Source organism: Scheffersomyces stipitis, chromosome 1 (assembly GCF_000209165.1).
Source record: "Scheffersomyces stipitis CBS 6054 chromosome 1, whole genome shotgun sequence".
NCBI lineage: Eukaryota > Fungi > Ascomycota > Pichiomycetes > Serinales > Debaryomycetaceae > Scheffersomyces > Scheffersomyces stipitis.
In genome coordinates, this window is record NC_009068.1 from 1,851,002 (window position 1) to 1,865,340 (window position 14,339).

Below are 14,339 nucleotides of genomic sequence, written 5' to 3' on the forward strand. Positions count from 1 at the left end.
TGGTTTTCTATCTACAACTCTATTTTCTCTATTTTCTCTATTTTCTCTATTGTCTGATTATCCCTATTTAGAATGACTTCGGTGGCTATTTAGCCATTCGATTTAGTTAATTCTACTGACTAATTGCAATAAAATCTCTGTACCGCTAAGTGTAATATTCTAATTGATTTCTAACCGATACGGCAGTGTATATTCTTACCGTTACATATTAATTTACTGAAATACTATTTGATTATTCTTAATATCAAAACTCATTATCTTCTATTGCTCTTCTACTTCGGAAAGTCCTGACACATTATTACCGAACATCACTAATTACAAGGATCACAACATCCCGTCAAGCTCTGCCAACTTCTCGGCAAGCTCGTCAAATTTGCCCAAAATTGGCATGAACATATCGTGTACTGGTCTCGACTTTCTCTTATCAGAGACATCTGTAGGTGGCACCAATTTCGAAGGTGTAGGAGTGGACGACTGCCCGTAGTTCAACGAGTTCATACTTGTCAACGGTGTGATGTCAGCAGGATACCCACCGTTCAACACATCGTCATCATCATACTCGTCATCGTCGTCGTCGTCTTCTTCTTCTTCTTCGTCACGCTCCGGAACATTCATACTCTGAACAGATTTACCAATGTCTGGACTTCTACGTGCTTCAGAGGAACTGTCTATCTGCTTGGTTATAGGCGACGAGTGGATGACATGATCCAAAGACTCAGAGGGAACATCTGTGATTGTAGCTGCTGAATCCTTAGATGATAATGAAACAGGCGTTGTACCAGCTGCCTCCTCTATAGCACCCATATTGATACTATCATTTGGGATATCATCAGATATATCATCAGATTTGGATGGAGTAGACAAAGATGCTGGCTCTGGCAAAGAAGATTCTGGAGAAGAGTCATCAGAGATAACAACAACTTCAGGGTTGATTTCTCCGACCTCACTACCCTTTTCTAAAGTACTACCGTCAAACTCTTGATTCATCTCCGATGCTGATTGCTTTATTTCCGTTGTTGGTTCCTTTGCCTCTTCAGATTTCTCTTGGGGTGTATGTTGGGGTATTTCTTGTAATATATCTTTTGGTGATTCTGGTACCTCTTTAGTTTCCTCGACTGGTAATGGATGGATCTCTTTGATTTCTTTTTCTATGTCCGATTTGGAGATATCACAATCCTCTGATTTTGTAAAATCACTAACATCAGCATCAGCATTAGCATCAGCATCAGCATCAGCATCAGCATCAAGAATGTCTCCGTCTTCGTAATCGTCATCATCTACTATTACAACTCCTCTATGCTTCTCTTTTATACTATGCGGACTCGATAGATCAACGATCAGCCTATCGCTTTCGTGTTCCTTAGTGACATTTGCATCTTCCTCGTATCCTTCTTCATTCCCATCAGCTTCAAAGTCACTGAAGGCCAACTGCTCTTCGATGTCTGAAGTCACTTTGGTCAATCTGTCGAGAATTTCCGATCTTCTCAACATACCCAGATTAGGAGACATGTACACTTCGTCAAGCTCGTCGCCGGGACTGTCAAGAAGGTGGCTGGGACGAGTGTAAGATTTAACGAATCTACTTGGAGGAGTATCAGGAGAGAACGATCCTATGGAAGCTTGGTCAAATGTATTCGAAGTAGTCGGAGGTTTTGAAAGAAAACCCTTGAAAGACCCAGCAGGTTCATGAGGCTGTTCTAAGGAATGGCTTGGGTTTAATGGTAGCACTGTATCTTGTGTTAAAGTAGAGGGGAGAAGTGCCAACTTTTTCTTATTGTTACTCTTGCCATTCTTGTTGATAATCAATGGTGTCTCTACCGGATATACATCACTGAGAACTTCCGATCTCTTTTCTTCATCTTGGTCCTGTTGTCCGTCAGAATGTCGTATATCTTCTTGAGGAATATTGTACATGCTATTAGCCTCAAACCCGGCCTTTTTCTGTTGTTTTCTGATCAAATCTGTATCGTCGGTCTGTTCTTCGACTTCTTCTTCTTCCTCATGAAGTTGTAAATCAGCCAAGTTTTCAAATGTAACAGATTTGTTGTTCTTTTTAGATCCTGATCTCTTCAACAAGCTGGAACTTCTCAGGAGACCTTCGCTTTTGTTCAGTATTATGCTGGTGTCGTTGTCGCGCAAAAGATTATCTTCAGATTGGAATACTTGCGATTCTCCCTGCTGGGCAGTATTTCCAAATAAGTGCTGATCCACCAAACTATCCTTGGACGATCTTTCCAACTCCTCATTTTTGAAGCAATTCAAACGTGCCAAACGCTCGCCATATGTCTCAAGACATTCTGCTGGAACAAATCCTATTTTGCCATCTTCTTCGTCTGTATAATCATCTTCCAACGAATCGTAATCCTCGTCTATTTCTCCCTGGTTGATTCTTCTTTTCAGTTTGACATGCATTTTACGTTCTTCTTTGTTTAACTTCCGGATGAGCCACCAGTAGTTGTCCTGATCATTTATCAAGTACACTGGCTCATCTCTAGTCAAGGAACAATGAGATGGATCGGGCCCAGAAAAATCATACAATCCATATAACTTGTCCGGATCTAAATCTCGTGGAGGAGACCTCGGAGGTGAAGGAGGTAACAACAACTCATCGGTTGGCTCAAAGTTATCGTCATCGTCATTGTCGTCAGGGTCAAAATCGTCGTCATATGAATTGTCGTTAAAAAAGATTCCATACATTCCACTGTGATTTGCATGTTCCTCGTGATCATCTTCGTCGTTTATATCTTCGTCTTCATCTTGATCAAGAATGTCTTCCTTTTCTTTAACAAAAGAGTGTTCCGCAATGTGAGAATCATCTCTCGATATATGGATCAGAGAGTCTGTGTCCATGCCGATGGGATCGTCTACTTCTACAGCATCTAGACTGCTTTCAGCTAGATTCGGCGTTATAACCGGTGAAACATTATCACTTGCATTTTCATCTGGAATATGTTCACCAGTTAGATGAGCGTCCAGACGATGATGATTCGGGTTTACCATCTTGCGTTGGTTATCGTCGTTGTACAGCTTGCCAAACTTAGTGAGGAACTTCAGCTGACGGTCTTGGAAAAGTTCGTTGGGGTTAAATATGTTGTTGTGTGTGTCTCTGGCCTTGTCCTCTTCACTTTTAATGTACTGAAGAACAGAAGACTGGATCAGCTCCTTACCCATACCAGCCAAACTCTTGTTGACTATCACCGATGAGCCCTGTGATTGCTGAGTGTGGTTCGATGACGACGTTGACATGATCGATAACTTCCGCTCAAGATCTGAGATGAGTCGGTTTGTGTTTGCAAGTGAAGAATCGTCGTGAAGCGAAGGCTCAGCAGTACTATTTATATCTTTCGCGGTAGCAATAGGAGACGAATTGGCCGAACGCAGTTTACGTAATTCATGAAGTTCTGGACTATGGATCTCTTCAAGTGAAGTCTGTTTATCAAAGGAAGCCTTTTCGAGATTGTCTATGGATAAGTTGTTTGTTCTGTCGTGGAGTCTGCGATTGTCATAGTCTTCACTGTCAGTATGCGATTCTCTAGAGTCGTTCAACAGAGCATTTCGTGATCTTTTGACCGGCTGCATTCTGCGGAGAGTGCTCTTGTACTCGAGCTCGTTGTCGTTGCCCGACTCCATGATATTCTCGTCGTTGTTGTCGCTGCCGATCTCGAGATCACTGTTGTTGTGCAGTGGCATATGATTTGATTTACGGCTGAAGGAGGTCTCGTGGTCGGAGTCTTCGTTGTCAGAACGGCCGTGGTGTTCCGTGGCTGCCTGGATGATGTGATGATAAGGACTTAACGCCATTCTAGGGACACTGCAACTTCAGAAAGTACCAATGAGTGGATGAAAACAAAATAAAGAAAACAAAATAGAGTGGTATGTGTTCGAGATGCGGAGATCGGTGAAAAGTTTCTGGTGGGCAGTGGCGGTGTCTGTTCTCGCAATCTCCTATAACTAAGCGGTGTCGCCCAAGATCCTGGCTGAGTGTAGATGCTCTAGCTAGCGCTGGGGAAAGAAAGTGATGAGAAAACCAACCTCCAGCAACAGTAACGGATTTGTCTAAAAAAAAATAACCCAGACAGATTCTATCGTCACTAAAATAAACTTGATTTGCACAGATATTTTTTGTGTTTTCGTGTCTGAAAAACAGATATGCTACAGCTGGAGACAATAAACAGACACGAAAGTGTGGTAATTAGCCGCCGAGATGAAATCAGCAAAATCCAGTTGTGTACAACCGCGACAATTTTATGCCCCAATAAACGGGTGAATATGGCTGTACATTTAGCTGAATTGTATTTTGTTTCTGGATCATATGATGTCTGGCTGCTGTCTGGTTGTGTCGGCCTCGCCATCTGACTTGCTCCTGCTGTTTTGTATGGAGTTAGCCAAACCAGGGCGGTGGTGCGATCCAACATTACTCAAACAAGTAACTGTCAGGGCTATTACTTAGTTGAGAAATGCACTGTACAGGGTTTGTGTCGGTTCGAGAATGGTATGTAGATTGGCTCTGGGAATTGGCTACTGTAGAACTTCTGCCTCTTCCGCGCTGCTGCTACTCTGCTACTCAGCTCTACTCAGCTCTAATTTCTACTCTGTCCTAATCTGCTCTAAAATTCTGCTCTAAAATTCTACTCTAATTTTCCACTCTAATTTTCTGCGCTTTTCTGCGCTATTCTACTCTAAAACTGCTCTGCCACTCCAATACTTGAATACTCTACTCTCAGATACTCTGCCATCCTCCCCTGGTCCCGCTGCCAATGTTGTCGCAGCAATATTGTGTTGATGCCGTGTTATTGTTGTGGTATATTTGCTACCATTTAAGATTATTTTTTTGTCTTGTCTATATACAACTTGTTTACTCTGATCTCCAGACAAAGAGACCGGGCACTAGACTCTACACCGTTGGACAATAAACAAGAGGCCTCTAAATCAGAATTACACTAATGGAGCCAGTGTCTTTGGCCAACGAAGCCCCAAAGACTCTCGTATTTCTCTGTTAATTGTGGCCGTTGGCTCGTAATATCTGTAGAATCGCGATAGTCCGACTCGGTTCCTGTCCAACCAAACACGTCTCTGCATTTCGCGTCTTGCCCCTTAACCGTGTAAGGCCCACAATGACAATGCCAACTCCAAACGAGACCTGCTCCTTGCGTAGAAGACGCAGCGAATTCACGCTTCGGTTTGGCACTGCCAGATATGTAGCCCAAGATCAGTGCTTCAGCCTTGCGAGCACCGCAGTGTATGAGTATTAGCTTGAATGTGAAGTAGTTTAGTGACGAAGACGTTCAAGAGTCAAGAGGTAAGCTGTTTTCCAGTTGTGAAGTTCTACGGCTATGAAGATTTCGGCTATGAAGTTGAAGGCCAGCTGGTCACATGGCCAAGTATGAATTTATCATTTGTAAGAATGCTGATTCAGAGTTTGAGCAGTGGTGAACAGATTGGTGTGGTTCCGGGCTTTGCGTAAGTCATTTGTATCTACAGTTATTGGTATCTCCCTACCAGCTACACCGGCAAGTTCGCTTCGCTGATTATTAATCAGGCTTTGAACAAGCTATTTGGCGATGGAAGCACCAGTTCCAATTTGACTATGGGCCCATTGCTCCAACCATATTGTGGTATGTCTCTTATCTGGTTGTCTGATTATAACTCAATTACAATCTCCATTCCCGGCATCGGTACCCAGAATCGCTTCCCAATTTTCAGTCAGATGCCATCACCAGCAGCTGGCTGCAATCCTGGCTTTCACGTCTTACTGTCTACACTCTGCTCGTTTTCTTGCTATTTACTAGAATTGTATAGAGTCGCTGATTCTATTTCTCGGGGAGTTTTACCCACAAAAAGGCACAACCATTTCCATTTATTCTACCCTCGGCGCAATCGGCTGTGACTCTGTCAAACTTAAAAGCCCCTTCTGACGTCTCGTCTGTTTTGTATGAAAGAAAACGGAAAGGGTGCAAATCCCGAAACTCGTGCTTTTTTCTAACGTAATATTCTCAAAATTCAGCCCTGCAATTCCAGGCTACTGTCGGCATTACCGCATTTATCAAAACTCCGATCGGAACTTCTGGATAGAGTATCTACGGGGTAACAGTAGCATTTATCAGCGTATTTCTCCGAGCTGGATCCTTTCACTTGTATGCCATGATCTGGAAAATATCCAATTGAATCAGTAAGACATTACAAATCCTGCCAAGAACCATTCCCATATCGAAAGTATAAAAGGGACTCGTGTCCCCCCCGTTGGAGCTGGATTATTCTTCTCTTCCTTAATCAATTGAGCCTATCTCAACAATCCAATCAACCATAAACTCAACTTTTGCAATGTCTGAAACAATCTTAGTCACAGGTGGTACCGGTTACGTCAGTAACTGGGTCATTCTCTACGCCTTGGAAAGAGGTTACAAGGTTAAGACCTCATTGAGAAGTCTTTCGAAAGAGGCTCAATTGCGTGAGTCTTTGGTTTTGTCCAGTGACAAGCTCACCAAGGAATTGGTCGATAAAAATTTGGATGTCTTTGTCGCTGATTTGGTTTCTGACGATGGCTGGGCTGAGGCTTTCCCAGGAGTTGACTATGTTCTTCACATTGCTTCTCCATTCCCAGCTGTCCAGCCAAAGAACCCGGATGATATCATCATTCCAGCCGTTGAAGGTACCCTCAAAATCCTCAGATTCGCAGCTAGCACGCCTACCGTAAAGCAAGTTGTAGTCACGTCTTCTATGGCAGCAATTGCTTATGGCCATGGTGAGCATCCCGAACCATTTACTGAGAAGGATTGGTCTAACAAGGACAATCTTACTTCCGCTTATCTTCTCTCAAAGACTTTGGCTGAAGAAGGGGCATGGAAATATGTCAAGGAAAATAATGTCAAGTATGCCTTGACTGTTATGAACCCAGCATATATCTTTGGTCCTACTTTAAAGAAAGGTACGGGTTTCCCAGCCTCGTTGGAATTGATTCAAAAGTTGGTGGATGGTACCAATAAGGACGGTGCTGCCAGTATGTTCTTGAGTTATGTGGACGTCAGAGATATTTCCACCTTACATCTTGATGCCTTGACCAATCCTAAGGCTAAGGGTGAACGTTTTTTGGTAAACACTGGAGTAAATATCAGTTTGTTGGAAATTGCCGATATCTTGAGAGAGGTGTTACCAGCCGAAAAAGCTAAAAATCTACCTACCAAGGAATTGGAAGGTAAGAAGGATGACAGAAGACCATCGGACGTTACCAAGGCCAGAACAACTTTTGGCTGGGCACCAATTTCACCCAAAGAAACTTTCCTTGCGACCGTCAACAGTCTTCCACAATAGTTGATGCAAAATTTATCTTCGTAACTTTATCTTAAATATGTGTGATCTTTAATGAAATGTATTTCACAAGAATCTTTTATTATGGAACTAAAACAATGAAAACTAATAAAGTGCATCCTTGGCATAAAAGAAAAGAAAACTCACAGGTACGACACTTATAATGAATATTCGGACGACTAGTATCCATTTAGTCTGGAAAAGATACACCTGATTTTTGCACCCATTTCTGTGCATGTATTCCAAAACACATGGCCGCTGGGTGAAGTTTGAGCCACAGAGCAACTCTAGTATTATTATCCATCGGGACTTAGACTCTTCTCCAAACTGAAGCGACGTAGATTTTCAATTTCAAATGTTTTCTTTGTTTAGGACACTTTCTAGAGTCTGTACGTAACTGTAGTATGTTATATCAATGTTCGTAAAATACAATAGAAATTGCTTGATTTTCATATTAACAGTGAATCCAAATATGGACACAGTGTAAAATTCAACAAACAATCTCAAACTATTCGACATCACCAAAACCTCCAATATTCATGCTGTAATTATATCAATTTTCAGCAAATGGTTGAAGATTATTTAGTCAACACTTCGGAGGGATGCTTGGGCAACAATTTCAGGTGACTGGCTAGTCTGAATTTTCTGCAACAAGTTGAATAGAGGCAATGTGCAATCTCACATATTAGCTATCAACACAAAGGATGATACTCAAATGGGCTCTAATCCTGACTCCAGGACAGTCCAGAAATCTTATCAAAATCATTTCTATGAAGAGGCATTAGAATTTTGTCTTTCTACATTGTGAGAGTGAGTACGTAGCAGGATTTTGCACCCAAACAAAATGAGTGAGAGGATCAGGGGCCTACCCACAAATAGAATAGACCTTCCATGGTCGTAGCGAAATATTCTACATTTTTCAATCTTTGGGATATAACCGCACCTCCGTCCTACTTCTACAATTGCCTAAGTGGCTTAATCACATCCCCAGATTTTACTGTTCCAGAGGTTCTAACATTGCCTTATTTTCAGTTATTTATGAAGTGTTTCTCGAGCATACCCAGAATGAACCAATCGGTAATCGTTCCACTTTCAAGAGATAAACATCTCGTACCTCAAGTAAGTATACCGACTGAAAAAAATGGTAAAGAAAGTTAGGTATTCTCGTGTTTCTGCGTGGGGGATCTGGATGGAGGATCTCACATTGTGAACAACAAAAACGAGGGTATACTTCCTATTACAGAACTCATTTTGATTACCTTCCAGTTACATTTTGGTATACCGACGATCGAGTTTAGAACTGGGGAGTTGATGGCTTCACTATTTGACTGAACAAGAAGTAAACCAACATGAGACGGCTACAGAGTCGGAGGCTTTTCGTATTTTTAGGGGTTTTATTGAATAACCACGGAGAGTACAGACTCCGAAAAATTTAGTAACGCCACATAAGCCCCCACAAATTCTACACCACACCAATTCCACGTTGAAGTCAATTGATGAACTGGAGTTGCATTACTAATCAGCCATGTAAGTTGGGAGGTATAAATATGTTTGAATAACCTGGTTTGGTATCAATTGATATTCTCTTGTCTGGCTTTTTCGAATTCTAATTGACACCATTCTAACTTCGATTTCGCAATTATAATCCGGAGTCGTTTCCCTAATTGGAATTTTTCAAGTACTTATAATCGCTGATTTCCAGTTTTTCAGAATCCCCATTCGGAGTATTTCGCTTTTCATTGAACTATTCTGCTTTCTGGATATTCAATTAACCTCAATTGCTACTCAATACATATTACGTCATGTCTGAAGTCTACTTAGTCACCGGAGGTACTGGTTACGTTGCCGGATTTGTACTTCTCCAGTTGTTGGAACAGGGTGCAAAGGTCAAAACCTCGATCAGAAGTTTGGCCAAAGAAGCCCAATTGAGAGAGTCTCTCTACTCCTCAAGTGACAAGCTCACGAAGGAAATCGTGGATGCCAACTTGAAGGTCTATCAAGCTGATTTAACCTCTGACGCTAATTGGCCAGAGATCTTTGAAGACGTCACCTACGTACTCCATGTAGCATCTCCATTTCCCTCTTCTCCACCAAAAGATCCTAACGATTTGATTATTCCTGCTAGAGAAGGTACCTTGAGAATCCTCGGCTATGCTGCTGAAACCAACACTGTAAAGCACGTAGTCGTGACTTCGTCTTTCGCAGCCATTGGCTTTGGTCATGCTGAAGTCAAGCCACTCTACACTGAAAAGGACTGGACTGAAACGGAAAACTTGGACCGTCCTTACACCGTCTCCAAGACATTGGCTGAAAAGGCTGCTTGGGAATACGTTGAAGCTAAACCAGTCCAATATGGCTTGACTGTGATCAACCCAGTCTTGGTTATCGGACCTTCTTTGAAGAAGCAAGTTACCAACTCTACCTCCTTGAACATCATCCAGGGCTTGATCGATGGCTCGAAGAAAAATGGTGTAGATCCATCTTCTGTCCACCTTGTTGACGTTAGAGATGTTGCTAAGTTGCACATCTTGGCTTTGACCACAGAAGAAGCTCTTGGTGAGAGATTCTTGGCTGCTACTGGTAGCACCCTTACGTGGGTAGATGCAGCTAACATCTTGAGATCTAGAATCCCAGAGAAGTATGTAGCTAACTTGCCTACAAAGGAAACTGGCCCTAGTGAAACTCCTAAGTTGATTTCTGTTGAAAAGGCCAAGAAGACCTTCAACTGGACCCCAATCTCTGACGAAGAGTCCTTGGTTGCCACTGTCGAAGGCATTATCCAAGAAGGAAAGGTCTAGTAGGACGTTTATAACAATTTAAATATGCATATAATGAACAATGTATGTCATATATTTAAGTCAAGCAATATAGAACGTACATAATGTGCTGACTTCGTGTCATTATTAACCATAAGTCATTTTATTGATATATAATTTATGAATTCGTAGAAAAAATAGCAGACCATCTATACGTCTACTGCTTGACGACTTCGTTGATGGCGTTAGCCAAGTACTCGACATTGTTGTCGTTGATTCCAGAGATGGAGAATCTTCCGTCTTCAGTAGCGTAGACCGAGTAGTCGTTTCTCAACTTGATAACTTGCTCAGCAGACAAACCAGTGTACACGAACATACCTCTTTGCTTCAACAAGTGGTCCCAGTTGTAAGAGGACTTGTCCAAGTTTTCGTACAACTTGGATCTGACAGTGTTCAATCTACCAACAACCTTGTCCAAGTCTTGCAACCACGAGTTCAATAAGTTGTGTTGCTCATCAAAGATGATTTCGACAATCTTGGAACCGTGGATTGGTGGAGAGGAGTAGATTGGTCTGATCAACTTCTTCAATTGAGACTCAATGGCTTGAGAAGCTTCGGCAGACTCAGTGATGATGGAGATAGAACCAGTTCTTTCACCATAGAGACCCATGTTCTTAGCAAACGATTGACACAAGGCGTAGGACTTGAGCTTGTTCTGGACAACCAACTCGTTTAATCTTCTGATCAAGCCAATGTCCTTGTATGGGTTACCGGAAGCGAAACCTTGGTAGGCCATGTCAACAAGTGGGTAGAAGTTCTTCTCTTGGACAATAGCCAAAACTTCTTCCCACTGTTCAGGAGTCAAGTCCATACCAGTTGGGTTGTGGCAACAGGCATGCAACAAGACAATAGAGCCGTCTGGCTGGGAAGACAAGGACTTTTTCAAGTTGGCGAAATCCAAGTCGTTCTTGGAAGTCTCGTAGTAAGCGTAGAATTCTGGTTCTAAGCCAGCGTCCTTGAAAACGGCAACGTGGTTGGCCCAGGTAGGCTTTGGAACCAAGAGCTTCTTGTTGGTGTAGAATCTGTTCAAGAAGTCACCAATGACTCTCAAGGAACCAGTACCAGAGATGGTCTGGGCAGTGACAATTCTGTTTTGTTCAATCAATTGTTGACCGTTGACATCCTTGCCGGAGTTGTTGAAAACAAAGCCCTTGACGGCGTTCTGGAACTTCTTGGAACCAGTGATACCGGTGTATTCCTTTTCAACTTCGCTGGCAAGCAAGATCTTTTCAGCTTCCTTGACACTTGGGAAGATGATAGGCTTACCGGAGTTGTCTCTGTAGGCTCCGACACCCAAGTTGATCTTGGAGGTGTTGGCGTCCTTGTTGTAGGCTTCGGAGATACCCAAGATCTTGTCTGGAGGAGCCAATGGGATTTCGCTCCACTTTCTGACCTGGTTGTTGAGCACTGAGAATTGTCTGGTGGAGACTCGGACGGAAGGACGTGCAGTCTGCTTGAGCAACGAGGTTCTATACATCTTCTATAAGGGCTTGGGATACAAGAAGGGGTACTACGGGTAGTATGAGGCAAGAAGGAAGAGAGTAGGAGGAAAAGAAGGAGGAAAAGAAAAAGTTCACGAAATATCAACTGAAAAATCCATTGTCGATCTCGGCTTCTATATATGACTCTCGCTGCAAGGGAACCCCACCTAGTGAAAAATTGAAAATGCGACTCACAAAAATTCACAACCCAATCGGCTGTCCACGGCAAAGTTGGCGTCCAGTGACTAAGGTGTTCCGAGGAGTTAAGAGTCGGTTGAGCTAGAGAAAGTCGAATTGGCTTATTGTGAGTGCTCCACAGAATAAACGCAAATTTAGTAAAGTATAACTTTATCCATTTTACGCCATACTTAATTGCCAGGCTTGGTCTGACTCAATTATCAGACCTTTCATCTGATTCAATTTCCATAAATTTATCATATATGGACAGCGATTTTCTCTTGCTCTGACGACAGGTCTTTCTTTCATACACGGTGCAAATTTGATGATTTTCACCTTTTGCTCACCAAGTAGTTTCATTCGTCTACCTGCCTCTGGGGCATGGTTCCACTGTCAAACGTCTTTGTGCAGACGGCAGAATCGTTGTACCGATAATTTCTCAGCTCTGGTTTTTCACTCACTTCAATCCCCACCAATTCACCAGCAATTCTCGCAATTCTCACCCAATTCTGTTTCCTTCCCGGCAATAGCATGATTTGATCTTGCCATTGGCTCATGGCGCCACACGCCTCCCACTTCAGTTGCTCCCGTACTCTTCCTTCTTTCTACCATCAAGAAAGCAAGCTGCGGCCAAGCGGATGCACGTGAAGACACCACTAGTCCTGATACACCTTCTGATGGTTATTCCGTGTTATTCCGCTGGCATGTTACCCCTCCTTGACTCGCTTTTTGTGGTCTGGCGCTTAGTCCAAACTCCATACTCGGATTTGCTCTGGTTGCTCAGTTCTCTCTGTATTATTCTGTTGATGGAAATAGCAGAAAATCTAAGTCCACCTTTAAAATCAATTATGGCCATAGAAATGGGCCACGCTCTATATAATCACCACATCTACGCTCTCTTGGCTCTCTTGGCTCTCTTCGCTCTTTTCTACTCATCTACAATTTTTCATCTGCTTTTCTCCAAATTTTTCCCACAGAAATGAACAGATTTCGCCGTCTAGTGTCCTTGATAAATTGACACTGAACACTTTTCTCTATATCCTTTCCCCCACTCTTCCTACTCTGCAAACACAGGTCGTTATACGTCTGCCGTGGTTTGTCTGTGCAGTAGCAATCCTCCAGTAAGTTTTCAAATGTGCTAATCTCCCATATCATATTTTTTCATTCTCAACACTGATTTACCCTTGCTTAATACGCTTATCAAGTTAGGACTGGAACAGTCGACTACTTGCTTCTCTTTCCAGCAAAATCAACTTTTGACAATTGATTTTGCACGTGACGGTTCACGTTTGTTCTTCCTGTAGTTGTTGCTCTAAAACTAGTGGCTCCACTCTGCAATGCTGACGTAACTAAAGTGGTGTGTTTTCTCTCCCTTGATTTAGTGACAATTTCCAGGTTCCAGCGACGTCAACTTGACACCGCTCCTGACACAGGCTTTTCGAAGTTACAGTAGTCTAACTTGGGGCATTTGAAACTAAATCTTACACTATCTATTTGTATTCCGTAGCTGTTTTGGGGTTTTTGCTTGTTTGTGTAACCGAATTCGGCAAAAGCATCACCTTGTTTGTGTGCTAGAAATACGGCATAGTGACTTCATCTGGCACTGTTTGTAACAGAATACTGAAACATTCTACTGTCCAATTTCCCCGATATTGGTCTCAAAAATTAGCCAGAAAGTCGCTCTACCGGCTGCAATGGAGCTGATAAAGCGAATAAATTCTGGTAGGAAACTAAAAATGAAAACGTCGTAGTTCTGGTGCACTTCTGTCACTCTCCTTCTCTGAAAAATTGCTCTGCTCTTTCCTCTCACAGAATATCCCCACAAGAAAATTAAATTAAGGAAAAAAAGACCCCTTGAGAGCAAATTGCCAAAATTGTTCCCATCCCAACCAAAGAGTCAAATCGAAAGACAGCGAGTCCACAGCTCTTCTCGAAAAGATAGAATACTACAAGATAGCCAGACTCGCTTGCAATTGTTCCTGCTGCTATCGCTAGCACACAATGTCCGCAACGTGGGTTGCACCGTTGTAGCCCAATACGGTCGTGGTATCCTGCAACCGCACTCTTGCTTCTGTATAGGGAGATCTACTCTGCTTCGTAGAATCTTCTAATAAATATTAGTTTGTAGAGAGATGCCTTTTTTTTCTTGTCACACATTGAAGCAAAGGATCGTTCGTCTATTTATTCTTGCATTTGTATAAATACCGAGCTCTTCCTTGAATCCAGTTCTGCCTTGCGCCTTCAAGCTTGACTCTGCTCTTTGCTAGATACATATGTAATCCAGCAGCTGGCCCCAGTCCAAAGTTCCCGGTCCAATACTATCCAGCACATGGCTGCCGTCGACTAAGTCATTCTTCCACCTCTTAAGGTCCGCCTCTATGATCGTACCCACCGTCTGAACACCAGACATTGCACATTCCAACATCTGGAAGGCATCTCATCTCATCCCATTCATTAACAAACCCATCACTTGATGCAAGACAATAGTTAAGTCATTATCCCTGTATCACAACACTTTGACCCAAAACAAACAGAACTAATCAAAACTAATCAATCGTCG

At 42.6% G+C, this 14,339-nt stretch overlaps 5 protein-coding genes across 5 annotated transcripts; 3 read left to right on the forward strand and 2 right to left on the reverse strand. All coding sequences in view use genetic code 12, as the record gives it.

The window, feature by feature from the left end:
* Positions 1-174: 174 nt before the first annotated feature.
* Positions 175-4,129, reverse strand: PICST_66512 (putative bud site selection protein). Its single transcript, XM_001387952.1, has one exon. It carries the CDS (start codon positions 3,799-3,801, stop codon positions 325-327), a length of 3,477 nt encoding a protein of 1,158 aa, XP_001387989.2. The 5' UTR covers positions 3,802-4,129; the 3' UTR covers positions 175-324.
* Positions 4,130-5,114: 985 nt separating this feature from the next.
* PICST_28697 (predicted protein) lies at positions 5,115-5,915 on the forward strand (the record flags this gene model as incomplete). The annotated part of the gene is made up of 5 exons (XM_001387557.1): positions 5,115-5,239; positions 5,274-5,299; positions 5,340-5,460; positions 5,482-5,615; positions 5,800-5,915. 5 exons carry the CDS (start codon positions 5,115-5,117, stop codon positions 5,913-5,915), a joined length of 522 nt encoding a protein of 173 aa, XP_001387594.2.
* Positions 5,916-6,321: 406 nt separating this feature from the next.
* On the forward strand, positions 6,322-7,308 carry CAD3 (putative short chain dehydrogenase; the record flags this gene model as incomplete). The annotated part of the gene is made up of 1 exon (XM_001387558.1): positions 6,322-7,308. One exon carries the CDS (start codon positions 6,322-6,324, stop codon positions 7,306-7,308), a length of 987 nt encoding a protein of 328 aa, XP_001387595.1.
* Positions 7,309-8,867: 1,559 nt separating this feature from the next.
* Positions 8,868-10,160, forward strand: CAD2 (Coumarine and phenylpropanoid biosynthesis). The gene has a single exon (XM_001387559.1). It carries the CDS (start codon positions 9,108-9,110, stop codon positions 10,101-10,103), a length of 996 nt encoding a protein of 331 aa, XP_001387596.1. The 5' UTR covers positions 8,868-9,107; the 3' UTR covers positions 10,104-10,160.
* Positions 10,161-10,210: 50 nt separating this feature from the next.
* On the reverse strand, positions 10,211-11,641 carry AAT1 (aspartate aminotransferase). The gene has a single exon (XM_001387953.1). The coding sequence runs from the start codon at positions 11,596-11,598 to the stop codon at positions 10,279-10,281; it is 1,320 nt and encodes a 439-aa protein (XP_001387990.1). The 5' UTR covers positions 11,599-11,641; the 3' UTR covers positions 10,211-10,278.
* Positions 11,642-14,339: the final 2,698 nt, after the last annotated feature.